A 14,303-nucleotide genomic window follows, 5' to 3' on the forward strand; every position below is an offset into this window, starting at 1 on the left:
CAAAATGAGGGGCCGGCCCGGCCGAGCCAGATTCCCGAGACTCCTGCGGGCATTTAGGCCAGTGCATTAGCTCAGAGGTTTATGCAAGACTGGGCAGGGTGTGTTCAGTTCTCAGGCTTTCCCCTTCGTCAGAGACAGCAGGTGGGCGGAGGCCTTGGGCCACGCCCCCTTCCTCCCCTTCCTCCCCCTGGCCCTCCTCACGTGGAAGGGGGAGGGGAGCCACGCTGTGCCTGCTCCAGCCGCCTGGCTCACATGGAGGGCCGTGTGACCCAGCCTGTTGCAGTCACCGCTAGGTGGGGGTCCTGCGGCTGGGAAGCAGCAGGAGCGTGAATGCTTCCAGCTGGGGTAATCAGGGAGAGGGTTTCCTCCCTGCATCTCCCCTTTTCCCCTGAAAACCTACTTGCGAAGGCCTGGGAACACGGGAAGCCAGCCGCCCTCAGCAGGAGCTGCCACAGCTAACTACCTCCGTGGCCTGGAAACCCAGATCGGCGGGGCCCATCAGAACAGAGTTCTGGGAAGGGGTGGCTTGGACAAAGGGCAGAAGGGCAGCCAGACCTGCCCGTCTCTGGGGGGCCTCGGATGGGGATGCTGACTCTTCCTCATTCCCCCCAACTCTGACCAAGCAGTGTGACCCCGAGGAGACAAAGTGTCCCCGACGGCTCCCAGGGCCCTCCCCAGCGCCTGAGCCTGCAGGCCCCTCACCTGTCCAGGTCATAGAGGGTGTGCGAGTTTTCCGTTACCACCTCCACGCCGGCCTCCTTGGCCATCTTCACAATAGCTGCATCCCGCTCTTTCCCAAAGGGCTCTGAGTCATATTCAAAGGTCAGGCGGGTCACACCCCATTCCTGTGGAGAAAGTTTCTGCTGGACCCAGGGCTGGGGGGACCAACCCGGGCCCCACCTCCAAGGAGGGAATGGGGCTGAGGACAAACTGGAGGGGCAGATATGCTGCTGGAAACAGAACCTGAATCCTGGGCTGGAGACAGGCCCACTGGCTTGTCTGGTCCCAGCAGCTGGGAGGCGGCATCCCTGGGGAACCCCAGGGCCCCACCAAAATCAGCACAGCTGCCTCACTCACTGGTGGGGCCTGCGAGATGCAGAATCCCCCCGGCTCTGCAGCTCTTCTCCCAAGGCTGACACAGCCCTGCAGACCCTGCCCTAGTTTCCCTGGCAGACTTAAGCAGGGAAATAGTTTTGTGGTTTCCACAGCAACGTTCTGAGATCAGCTCCGAGCAAAGAAACAGAGCCGACAGGCCCTGAATGGCTGCCGCTGCGGCCAGAACCCCACCGATGACTGACCTCTCCTAACAGCCCCCTGCAGTCATCCCCACCTGACAGATAAAGAACCAAGGCTGGTAGAGGTGGGGCCCGGCAGGGGTGGGCTTCTAACCCAAGTGTCTCCTGACTCTAAGGGCAGGGCTCTGACCATTACATTACCCTGCCTCTCTGGAGCAGGGATCCTGCCTGCAGCCTGTGCCCTCGGGCAATGGGTACCCGAGAGGTTCAGATGGGGGCTGGGGGATGGGAAGAGAAACTTTTTCTCCCTGCCAGAATGGGCTTCTCGGGGCACTTCAGGGCTGGGTCAACAACCAGAAGACAGCACAGCGTAGAAGGCATTTGCCAAAGCCAAGCCTCTCGGGTGATGACGGCCTGGGTTGCCGGGAGCAACCTCCTAAAATAGCAGTCTCTATGTACGGGGCTGTCTGTGCCTCCTGCCAGGCCCGAGGCTGGGCTGGAGGGTGGGGAGTCCAAGGGAGATGGGCCATCGCTATTCAGAGAACTCCCCAAAACTCAGCTCCTGGAGCAAGAAGTGGATGAACCTGGGTAGCAATGGGAGGCCAAGCTCTAGAGCCTAAGGAAACTTAGACGCGGGCTGCTCTACCCCCTCTTTACAGATGTAAAAAAAGGACCAAGAGGGCCAAGGGACATGGTCAGGGTCACCCCGAGCAGAAGAGCTGGGCCCCGAACCTGGTGCTTGACTCAATCAGACTGCTGGGGGAGATAAGACAGTCACTGCAGGGCTGGTCCTGCTGACACACTGGCCCCTAGAGACCCTTGGAGCATCAAAAGAAGGATCTGGGATGGCAGGGGGCATGGGCCCAGGCAGAACAGGATATCCCAGAATGCTCTGGCTTTCAGGACTGGATCTACTCTCTGAGCACTGAAGGACACAGATGATCCAGGGAGCTGTGGCACACCCAAACTGAGATTTTTCAATAACCTACTGTGCAAGAAGTAGAAGCTTATTTAGGGAGGCTGATATTGCCCCCTCCCCCCCGGTAATCAGATCTGGGCCCCTTCCTGAAGAGAGAAGCCTGCAGAGGAAAGGGCCAGCAGCCTTGTTCAGTCTTGCTAGCTTGAGCCAAGAGAAATAGGGAAAGGAAGCCATCAGTGTCTGGGCTGGAAAGTCGGTCAGACACGCCACATCCCACGGCTGGGCTGAATGAAGAGCTTTTCTAACAAGAAACCTGTCTCGCGGGGCGCCTCCTCAACACTCCTGCCCATCTGCCCTGGAGGCCTCCAGCTCACTTGGCCTTCGTCCGTGTCGGCCCAGGTCAGTCGGGCCCCGTGGATTTCTCCCACTCCCTGAGTGTCCTGTGGTGTCTGTGGGGACCCCCAGAGCGCCGGACCAGGGCCGAATCTCAGGGTCAACACAGAGACTGAATTTCTCACCACCTACAAACCCCGTACCTTGAAGAGTCTTGGGAACACATCAGTCGGTTGTCCTCGGACGACGAAGAGGCGAGAGTTTAGTTTCCTTAAGCTGATGTCCAAGTCCTCCAGGGACTGGAGGAGGAACCTGTGACATCGAAGCAAGATAGGTAGTGACGGGATAGAAAAAAAAGCAATTCTCCTCATCAAAAAAAATTTTATGGTTAGAGCTTTTTTTTTTAACAGCACCTTAATTTCCAAATACATCCCTCCTTCTCTCTCTTGCACCAAAAGAGAAAAAACAAAACCAAACAACCCATCAACCACATCTGTCATCGGCGTACTATTCCACACCCGAAGTCCCCTGCCTAGGCCGAGGAAGGAGGAAGACGTCCCTTCCAGAACTCTTCTCCAGGGCCCTGGTCGGCTACTGAAGTCCCTGAACAACATGTCTGTGGTTTGCTGTCACTGCTGCAGTCACCATACGTGTTGTTCTCCTGGTTCTGCTCACTCCACTCTGCATCAGTTCAGCCAGGCTCCCCAGGCTTCTTGGAATTCCTCAAACGCACCATTTCTTCTGGCACAATAATATTTCATTACACTCAGGCACCACCATCACTGAGCCACTCCCCAGCCAATGGGCACCTATTTTGTTTGTAACCCTGAGATCTTTGGGTCAAAAGGCCTGGAGATTGCAGCTGTTTCTCTCTCTCCTAAGGAGAGGGCCTAGGCCTGCAGACTACAGGGCAGCAGAGCCTACGTCACTGCTGCACAAGCTGCACCGTGGCGACTGAGGCCTCGTCGCGGGCGAAGCACACGTGACCTTGGATGATTCCTCCACCTCCCCAGGCCTCAGTTTTTTTCATATTAGGGAAGCTAGATGGTCCTGTGAATAGCTTCAGGCTTGGAGTTAGGAAGACCTACGTTTGAATACTGGCTCAGATTTCCTCCTCTGTAAAATGGGGAGAATAACACTTATTTTACAGTGTTATTATGAGGATCAAAGGAGATAACACATGTAAAGTGCCTTGCAAACAGCAAAGCATTATAGAAACACTAGCTATGTACTACTGTTGTTATTGTTATTATTTACAAGCTATGACTATCCTCACTTGCCCCACCTGCCTCCTTTGATTGTAGGGATATCAGGCAGCATCCTATGCCAGGGGGCTGCAGTCTGGCAGTCCAGCTGTCTTTGCCCTGGCGTTGAGTCTGCACGCTGACGAGACCGGTGGGTCAAACAGAATCCACTTCTCTGGCCTTTCCTCCAGAGCTGGTCCGCATAAAGCCAGGGCAGATGACAAAGGGCTGGACATCTGTTTGGCGTGATTTCACATGTATTGTTTGGCATGATTTCACATGTATAATTGATATCATATTACTTGCCTTCTCAATGGGTGGGGGAGGGGCAGGAGGGAGGGAGAGAATTTGGAACTTAATTTTTTTAAAGAATGTTAAAAATAAATACTACCAAAGGGCTGGACATCTGCTGTCACACCTAAGCTAACAGCTTCTGGTGAGTCCAGGGGACGCTGCAGAGATAACCCTAGCCCTTCCCCTTTCTATATGTTGACAAGTGGTTTCTGTGAACCAGGATACTTCCAATCTATTCCTCAGACAAACCTAAGTCTGGCTGTGGTTAAACCATTAACATTCTGGAAGTTCTTACCCTAAAACACATTCTTGACATCTGCCCTGGAAACCAAGTTATGGTTTCATCAAGAGGACTTTGGGGACTTCTTCATTCAATTTTAGTGACACTCTACTATTTCAAAAACAACACTTCCAGTATTTTAAAGGGAACCCAGACAGGTAGGTCTACAGTGTCCAGGCATCTCTGAGAAGCCTAGAGCCTATCCTCTGGGCAGTAAAGCCAGGGAACAGGAATCTCCCCTCATCAGGGCCCTGCATTTTCTCCTCCAGTTTCAACATGTGGAGACTTCCACACTGTACTGTGCATAATGAAACCCAGCCCCTCCCACAGAGCATCCCATTCGAGGGGTGGGAGGGAGGAGCGTCCAATAGCCAGTCACTCAGAGATCTCCCGGCTGCCAGCTACCACCAACCCCAAAGCTGCTGCTGACGTACAAGGCAGGGCGGCCATCACAGACCTACATTCCTCCACAGACTGATTCCAGGGCTTGGGCCAAAACATCGGGTCAGAGACCCTCCCAGGGAGGGGGGAAGGAAAACTCAGATCGGCCTCATGTCACCCCATGGGAAATGAAAGCTCAGTCTGTGTGAACTGCTGTGTTCTGAAAAGCTGACACCTTCAGAAATGGAAAGTGGAAAGAAATGGAAAGGAATGATGGGCTTTTGTGTCACTACTGCTCTGCCCAGAGGAAAAGTGAGCATGGGCACATGGCAAATGACCTGATGCCACCTGAAATAGGTGTGGTCTCCCACAGATGGCTCAGAAGCAATGGAGTGAATTTACATATCAGGACCACAAAGAAAAGTCTGTAAGGGAAGGGGGGGTGCCCCCCAGTGGCTCTCACCATGCACTTTGAAGACAACCACATAAAGGTTCTCAGAGCTGGAGGGGCCTTCAGAGGCCCAGCTGAGACATCTCACGAGGACTCCATGGTGCTCAAGGAGGCCCATTCTATGACCAGGAAGTCCGTCCTCACACTGCTCTCTTACCTCTTCTCCATACTAGGCACCTCCAGCTCCTTCAAGGGACCAGAAGTGCTGGAGGCCCCTGCCTAGTTGGGTCACTCTTCTCTGGACACTCTCCAGTTTGTCAACATTCTCCCTAAATGTAGCCATCAGAGGCTGCTCAGGCTTATTGCTGGCTCAAGGCCGCAAGCCATTATGGCTAGAGACCTTTTACAGATGAGCAAAGTTAAGTGACCTGTCCAAGGTCACACAAGAAATGGCTGACCCCAATTGATAAATGGTCAAAGGATACGAACAGGCAGTTTTCAGATGAAGAAATTAAAGCTATCTATAGTCATGTGAAAAAATGCTGAAAATCACTATTGATTAGGGAAATGCAAATCAAGACAATTCTGAGGTACCACATGACACCTATCAGATTGGCCAACATGACAAAACAGGAAAATGATAAATGCTGGAGAAGATGTGGGAAAATTAGAACACTAATGCATTGTTGGTGGAGTTGTGAACTGATCTAATCATTCTGGAGAGCAATGTGGAACTATGGTCAAAGGGCTATAGAAATGTACATACCCTTTGACCCAGCAGTACCACTTCTAGGGCTGTATCCCAAAGAGATCATACAAATGGGAAAAGGACCAGCATGGACAAAAATATTTATAGCAGCTCTTTTTGTGGTGGCAAAGAATTGGAAACTGAGGGGATGCCCATCAATTGGGGAACGGCTGAACAAGTTGTGGTATATGAATGTGATGGCATACTGTTGTGCTATAAGAAATGATGAGCAGGCAGGTTTCAGAAAAACCTGGAGGACTTGTATGAACTGATGCTGAGTGAAATGAGCAGAACCAGGAGAACTCTGTACACAGTAACAGCTACACTGTGCAACTACTGATGTTGATAGACTTAGGCTCTTCTCAGCAATGCAAGGATCTAAGAGAACTCCAAAAGACTCATGATGGAAAATGCTATCCACATCCAGAGAAAGAATTATGGAGTCTGAATGCAGATCCAAGCATACTATTTGCTCTTTTTTTTCTTCTTTCTCATGGTTCCTCCCATTCATTCTAATTCTTTACAACATGACTAATGTGAAAAAATGTTTAATAAGAATGTATATGTATAGCCTACATCAGATTGTGCGCCATCTTGGGGAGGGATGAAGGGAGGGAGGGGGAGAAAATTTAAAACTCAAAAGCTTATGGAAGCGAATGCTGAAAACTAAAAATAAATAAATTAAAAAAAAAAAAATGGTTGAGCCAGTATTTGAACTCAAGCCCTTTGACTCCCAACCCAGTGGCTTCACCCACCACACAACACTGCTTCTAATGTACACTCATCTTACTTATACTTTACTGCTTTCAGGTGCCATGATGCCTTTGGCGTGAGCCTCCCTCTCTCCCTGCAGGTGACAACCACTCTACATCTAGTGGCATTTGTGGCCAAAATAATTTGTCGTCAGAGCTGGGCCAGTGCCGGAAAGCAGACATACTCTCTGTTGCTTGGCCTCTGCGGGAAATTGACCCAGCTTGGTACAACCTGCTAGACCCTGCATTGAACCTCTAAGATCCCAGGATTACATTCCCAGTGGGATGAGGCAGTAGCGAATGACGTCAGGGAGGACGCTAAGAAAACGGGTTCTTTTCTCAGGACAACAGGGTATGGAGGGTATCCTTATGTGGGCGAGGGTCTAAGAAAAGTGTAACCACATAGGTAAAGGGTCCTGGTTGAAGGCACCAAGGACAGCTAATCTGGAGAAAAGAAGAGCTGGGTCAGGCATGATAACTGTGGGAAAGGGGTTAGCCCCCTTCTGTCTGGCCTCATAGGGCAGGACAAGGAACAATAGATGGAAATCACCAAGAGATAGACTGAGGCCTGACATAAGGAAAAACTTGTTAACAAGGAGAACTTTCCTAAAATAGAGTGAACAATCCCAAGGTGAGTGGAATGAGAGCTCTTTGTCTCCTTGGAAGTCTCCAACCACAGGACAAATGACCATTCGGTGGATGTTGTAGAGGAGATTATTATTTGCCCAGGGGTCAGACGAAAAAAATAGTTCCTGAGATCCTTCTACCTCAGGGGCTCTGTGACATTTTATTTAAGCTCCCAAATGGAGCCAGAAGCAGCCTACTTCTATCACCAAGCATTCTAGACCCATATTCGCCAAAATATGTACGCCTCTCCAACTTGTCTGGGTGGCAAGGGAGGCAGCTGGGCCAGGCTAGGAAAAAAAAGATACTCCCCTCTCCTGAGCCCAGGGGGGCAGAGGCAAAGACTCAGGCTGGGCATCCATGGAGCCATCCCTGACGCTCTTGAAGGGACCCAGGCCCCAAGCACCCCACCTGGGCAGGAGTGTTTACATCTGAACACGTCCCTGCTTTGCCCAGTGCCTGGAAGCAACCTGTCCTACGAGCCCCCCATTTCTTGTCTTCAAGATGCATTTTGCCTGTTCAGTTCGTTTCAATCTGTTTCTCCTCATTAAGGTTAAGTTTCCTCTCCACATACTAATTTCCCTGGCTTCCTTTAAGTCTCAACTAAAATTCGATGTTTTACAGGAAGCCTTTCCCAACCCCTCTTAATTCTAGAGAATGACCTCTGTTAATTATTTCCTATTTATCTTGTGCAGAGTTTGCTTTGTACATATCTGTCGTCTCCCTCATTCGACTGGGAGCTTCCGGAGGACAGTGACTGTCTTTTGCCTCTTTTTATACCCAGAGCTTAGCATGATGCTTGGCACACAGTAGGCCCTCAATAAATGTTCACTGACTGATTCGGCTACTTCCAGCACCTTCTAGGGACAGTCGGCTCTGTTCATCTTTCCTTCGAAGCGATGGCGCCCACTCGCTATGCTCCATCTGGTACACTACCGTTATAGAAAGGGCCCAGACAGAGGCCTGGCTGAATTCATCTTTGTTCATCAGAGCCAAGTTCCTCTGAATTTGGAGGCCTCAGGCTGGCCACCACTTACAATCAGTAGCCAGGACACTTGGGAAGAGAGTATGTCTGGCCTGGGGGAGACAGAAGCCCAAATGCTAGCAGAGAGTTGAGGCCCTGCCCCCAGAGCACTGTCATCAACTCTGCAGAACATCAGGGCAAGCTGAAGCTGGGCCAGCCAGCTTTGGCAGACATTGATATTCTTGCATCAGATATAAGCAAAGGCCTTTCCTGCAGCCCCACCCCAGCTTCCATTTATCCCCATAGGAGGAAGAAGAAAGCCCTTCATCCTTGGGGTTCAGAGCAGGGCTCCAGAGTGCAGGGCTTTGATTCAGCTTCAGCTCCTGGCACAGTAGGTCAGGCCCATGCAACAGAACATGTGAGATCTCCCCTTCTGGGCCAGAGGCATGGGGAGTGCCCCCCACAAGGGGCCAACCAGGATTCTGTGTGGAAATACAGAGAATCGCCTCACCAGACTGGAGGCTCAAGAAGGGACACCGGAGGTCCATGGTCAAACAGAAGCCTGAATCCCCTCAGGAGAGAGCCTTTATGGACAGTCATAATTCCTTAAGGAATGAATAAGACCCTCCCAGTTCCCCTCACATCTCTTCTAGGCCAAGTCTTTAGCAGGGGGGATCGGTTCTTATTGAATGGCTGAAAGGCACTTGCTCTTTTGTAAGAGTGCTTAAAGATATTCCATATTTGCTTTTGTGAAATGAAGGGCTTTAGCGGTCCGGTCCTTGCCCTTGGCCAACTTTCCGTCATCAGAGGACAACATAAAGAAATAGTAAAGCGAGTACTTTTTCAGCAGGTTCAGGTTTCTGGTCTCTGCTGCATGCATTATTACCCAAATAAGAAGGGGACCCAGGGCCTAGATGTTAAACCATTTACAATTATAAAATGCTTTCCCTACTACTGATTTAGAAAGGTGAGGATGGAGGTTTTCCTCCCCTATGGACAAATGCAAAACCCAAACCTTGAAAGCAAAATGGTTAAGTGACTGGTTGGGGTATCTGCTTGGATGGCTTAGAAGAAGGCACAGCCTCCCTGATGAGTGTGCCACAGCTCTGACCCGTGTACACCCCAGGCTACCACCTGCCTTCTCACTGATCCAATCCCAGAAAAGCTGCATGCGTACTGGAGTCCGACTGTGCTGAGCCACCCCCAATCAGAGAGAGCTGACAGGCTGCTCTCTCCAGCTGCCGCCATCCTGCAGAGCTCTCACTTGGGCCTGCCTGCTGACCGCTGCAGAGGCTGAGGTACACCCTGATGCCCCAGGTCACTGACAGTGTCTGTCTGAGGCCATGTGCAGCAAACATGTTTGTGGCCCCTGCCCACACAAGCTGCAGTTCAGGCAGGCCTCCACACACAAACAGGGGTTCTATTTTAAATGCCAACATCTACAACCGGAAGGCAGCTCCCATTCTCTTCTTTTGGTTCTGAGGTATGCTAGGACTGTCCCCAGGATCCCTGGCACACTGGAGGTGGACGCAGGATGAGGAATGGGTGTGGGGGCACGCCTGGGAGGTCTAAAAGCAGCTGATGCCACCCAGGGCCACTTGCAAGTGGCCAGCAGTGTGCTTGTTTGATGTCTGAATGCTGTCTCATTACGGTCTGTCTCTGGTCACCCTGCCTCCCTCCCCCACCCCCACCTGGCGGGAGGCGTCTTTTGGCTTCAAGGCCTCAGCAGTACACCAGCCCATTCCATCAGATCTGTGTTGCTTCACCTTCAGCTCTGTCCTTCTGGACCAGTCAAACAGCCTGTACCACACTGGCAGGGTTTTAAGGCTCATGGGATGCTATATTAGTCCCACAATATGTAACTCAGGTGCCTGTGGCCTGCCATGTCATGTCCCTCCTTTCATTAAATCATTTGAAAAATAGTCACAGAACATTCACGGCAAGTACCAAAATCTATACCCCACATGGCTCCTGCCAAACTCAAATGCAATTAGTAACCAGGCACTTTTCAATGAACCACACAGTCCTGTCCAATTTCCATTAAATAATGCACACTGGAAAGGCAAAGTTATTCCGGGCTCTAGCCCTCAGTTTCTTACTCTAAGAATAAGAGACTCCAAATGTGCCAACTCTAACTCCTAGGAGGTGGTGAAATGCCCCTGAAAATGACGAGACACGCAGGTGCAAGACAGCCCGAAGGTCATGGCACATCTGGTGCATTGCCCTGTGAAAGGGGCACAAAGACAGAAAAGCCTGATCAAGGTTTTTTACTTGCTAATCAGAAAAGATGCTGGGGGGAGGGCAGTGATGCTGATACTGATGATGGGCACCGTCACTTATTACTTGAGGTCATGAGTTTAACATACCAGGCTTCTATTTATGGAAACTGGAGGACAAGTGTAATGAATGACAACAGAGACAAAGCAGGTTGACTCAGTGACCACAGCTCTACTCAAAGGGCATCTAATAGGTCCCAAAGTCAGAAGCTGCCACCAGCTACTCTGGAGGACCAGTCACCCTGGAGCCAGAAGCGCCTCTGCCTACTATCAGAGAGACTCAGACAAACATCTCTCTGGAACAATGCAAACAAACCATTCTGTTGCATCACATTGTAGAGTACAGAGTGGGTACACGGTGTCTCCAATCTGCACTGCTCTCGCCTCTGGTTGCAGAAGTAAACACAAGCTATCATCAAACTGTTGCTAAGCCTTTCAAGAACCTGTCACCATCCTGTCTGGAACATTAGCAGTAGGGATACTCTTGACATCCCAGCTTTCCTGTTCCCTACCCCCAGGTCCACCCTACGTAAAAGATGACTCTGCATGGATATCTGTTCTCCAAAGTTCTCCCAGAAAGTACAGGAAAGGGTGAAGCTAAACTGCTCATTCCTCTACTAAACTCAGCTACTGAGAATTCTTCCAAACCAGTTTAACACTGGATTAGAGCCCAGGACACAAGATACCTGTCTCAAAGACATCTCTTAAGCCTTTATTTATACCTGGAAATGTACATGGTCCTCTCTCTGGCATTAGCCAAGACGAGGTCCCGATGACGGACACTGGGAAGAAGTGGAATGAGGAGAAGGAAGGTAATTCAGGAAGCAAGGACCTACTGAGGTCACAACAGGGGGACCTATTAAAAGATCCACCAAGGTGCAGAAGGATATGGATATACTTCAAAGGCCAACTTCCACTAACCTTAGCTCTAAGCACACCTGAAATTCCTGTCCTTGCTGAGGGTCAGTTCTCCCTTTCCAGAGACCCTAAAATCACCTTCCACCACCGTCTGCCCACCTCCCTAATAAAGGTAACTTCACAGCTTCTTCTCACCCAGAGGGAGCCAACCCCTCAATCCAGGGGACCGGAATGTCTGGCCAGATGTCTCTTCCGGGGCCTTATTTTCACAAGCCCTGGGGTTCCTACCAGAAACTTCTCCAGTGCACCCACACCTGGCCCCGTCCTTAAACCATCCTCCCCTTTGTTCTTTAAGGTTACCTCCTTCCCTCACCTCCAATGATCACCTCCCTCCAAACCCCTCTCCTTTAGGAAGTTTCCTTTCCCTTGCCCATCCCTTCCCATGCCCCCTCCTCTCCACTGGACTCCCCTCCCACTCCTCTCCCTTCAAGCGCTTACCAGAGTACCTGGTACACAGTGGGCGCTTAATAAGTGCTTCTTTCCTCCCTGACTTCCATCTCGCCTGCCTTGCAGAGGTCTCCCCTCTCCAGCTCCCGCCTCTCTCCAGGGAGTTTCCCTTCCTGTCCTCCCCTCCCCCCACCCCGGGGTCTCCCTTCGAATCCTCTCCGGACACGCCCCTCTCCTGTCCCCCTCCTGTCACCGCCACCCAGCCATCACGTCACCTCTGCCCTCTTCCCCGCGGTAGGCCTCTGCCTTCCCCTCCGGCCGCGCCTGTCTCGGCCCCGCTCACCTCCAGCGGTTGATGCCCACCGAGGACGAGGCCGCGAACCACGGGTCGAGAATGTAGACGCATCGCACGCAGCGCGCCCCGCGCAGGGCCGCCTGCAGCGCGGGGTTGTCGTGAAGCCGCAGCCCCTTGCGGAACCAGTGTACCGAAGAGGCGCCTTCCTCCGGGGCCGGGGCCGGGGCCGGGGCCTGGGCTGGGGCCGGCGTCGGGGCCGGGGCCTGGGCTGGGGCCGGCGTCGGGGTCGGGGCCGGAGCCGGAGCCGGAGCCGGAGCAGGAGCCGGGGCGGGGGCGGGGGCCGCGGCCGCAGCCGGCACCGTCACCACAGTCGTCGCCGCCATCACAGTCCAGACTGCGGCCGGCGCCGCGGCTCCGCCCAGGTTGGGCCCTCAGGCCCCGCCCCCTCTCGATACCTCGACCAATGGAGCTTTCTCTGCGGTTGCCGGCCCGCCCCACTGCTCTCAGAGAGCCAGTCCTACTGGTTCGGGGCTTCCCGCGGGCTGATTGGCTCAGAGGCCCGGGATCGGTCCCGCCCCGTCACGTTCCCACCATGTGTGTCGGCCCAGGCAGGGGGCGGGGCCCAAGGGCGGGGCGGTGGTGACGCACTGCGCCTGCGTGGGCTGGCGTCCCGAGGGTTTCTGGCTACGTCTGTTTGTCTTATTCCACCCTGGATACCCAGGGAAGCGTCTGGTCCTGGGCCCGCCCGCGCATCGCGGGCATGCGTGCTCCTGCCTCCCGCGAGCAATGCTCCACTTGCAGCTTTTGCCCCACCCTACGGGCCCCGCCTCTCCCTGAGTCCTGTTCTGGATGGGGTGGGGGAGGGGCGGGGGAGTGTCCCCAGCGGGGGCGGGGCCCAGTGGGAGGTGCGAGCCCCCTTAGCTGTTCTCTTGTGGGGCGTGGGATGGGCCTTGGGCTCTCGGCTCTCGGCTCTCGGCTCTGCGGAATGAATGAGCGCTCTGTTAGAGGAGCAAAGCGGTGCCAGCCCTCAGGTTTCCAGGGCCTAGGGGGGCCCTCGCTTTCCCCTTCCTCTTCTTGCTCAGGGTGGGCTAGCCCCCTGAGGAACAGGAAGCACCAGGCAGGCAACCAGCATTTATTAAGCACCTACGGTATGTCAGGCGACAGTATACCACCTGTAAGAATAGGTGCCGCAGGTGCCGTATATACCTATACATACATGCGTACATATTAGATATAGGTACGTAGTATACACACACATACGCAAATGATAATTTATGTACTGCAGGGCTTCTTACCCTTTTGGGGTCACAGACCCTTTGGCAAGTCTGGTGAGCCTTATGAACCCCTTCTCTGAAAAATATTTTTAAATGCATAAAACACATAGGATGACAAAAGAATTATTATATTGAAATCCGGCTATCGAAACGTTTTTTAAAATGAGTTCATAGCTCCCATGTTTAGAACACCTACGTTATACTTCTCTTCCTTCTTTCCTTTCTTGAAACATTGCTAATATGCAAACATTTTGTGTGACTTCACACCTATAATTAATACTATGTTGCTTGCCTTCTCAATGGGTGGGGGAGGGGATGGAGGATGGCAAGAATTGGGAACTCAAAAAAAACTTTTTTAAGGCAATTGGGGTTAAGTGACTTGCCCAGGGTCACACAGCTAGTACATGTCAGGTGTTTGGTCTGAGGCTGGATTTGAACTCATGTCCTCCTGACTGCAGGGCTGGTGCTCTATCCACTGCGCCACCTAGCTGCCCCAGAGCTCAAAATTTTTAAAAAAGAATTAAAATAGAGTGTAATTATTAAAAATAAATAAATTTTTAAAAATTAAAGACCCCTTGCTGTAATAGAATGTAAGCTCATTGAAGGCAGGGACATTTGGTTTTTGTCTCTATATTCCCAGCACCTAGCCTAGCACAGTGCTTGACAGACAGTAGGTCCTTAATGCCTGTCATTTGAGTGATCAATCTTTTCTAACCCTTCCAGAGCTAATATTCTGTATTCTAAAGTCTCTTCCAGCTCTGTGATTCTATGATTCTCCCTATAATAATTTAGAACCAGGAAGTAATACTGGCATTGACCTTTGGGCTAGAGTCCTAATGCCACTTTGGACGTTTGGGGAATTGAAGCAGGTTCAAGGAAGAGCAGAAATGCTTGAAGGAATGACAACCAGTTGGATTTGTTCCATCTGGTGACAGAAAGGCTCAGAGCTGATATAATAACTACAGGTGAATTTTGCCTGGTGAGATTC

General features: G+C 51.9%; 1 protein-coding gene across 1 annotated transcript in view; it reads right to left on the reverse strand.

Moving 5' to 3' along the window:
* CRY2 (cryptochrome circadian regulator 2) overlaps positions 1 to 12,424 on the reverse strand; it is a 29,876-nt gene extending 17,452 nt beyond the window's left edge. The window contains exons 1-3 of the mRNA XM_027837821.1: positions 12,090 to 12,424; positions 2,691 to 2,799; positions 703 to 845 (exon numbers count right to left, since the gene is read on the reverse strand). Coding sequence (XP_027693622.1) covers positions 703 to 845; positions 2,691 to 2,799; positions 12,090 to 12,424 — 587 coding nt within the window. The remainder of the gene's footprint in view (positions 1 to 702; positions 846 to 2,690; positions 2,800 to 12,089) is intronic.
* Positions 12,425 to 14,303: the final 1,879 nt, after the last annotated feature.

This window comes from Vombatus ursinus, unplaced genomic scaffold (genome assembly GCF_900497805.2).
Source record: "Vombatus ursinus unplaced genomic scaffold, bare-nosed wombat genome assembly UNPS02014822.1, whole genome shotgun sequence".
Classification (NCBI taxonomy): Eukaryota; Metazoa; Chordata; class Mammalia; order Diprotodontia; family Vombatidae; genus Vombatus; species Vombatus ursinus.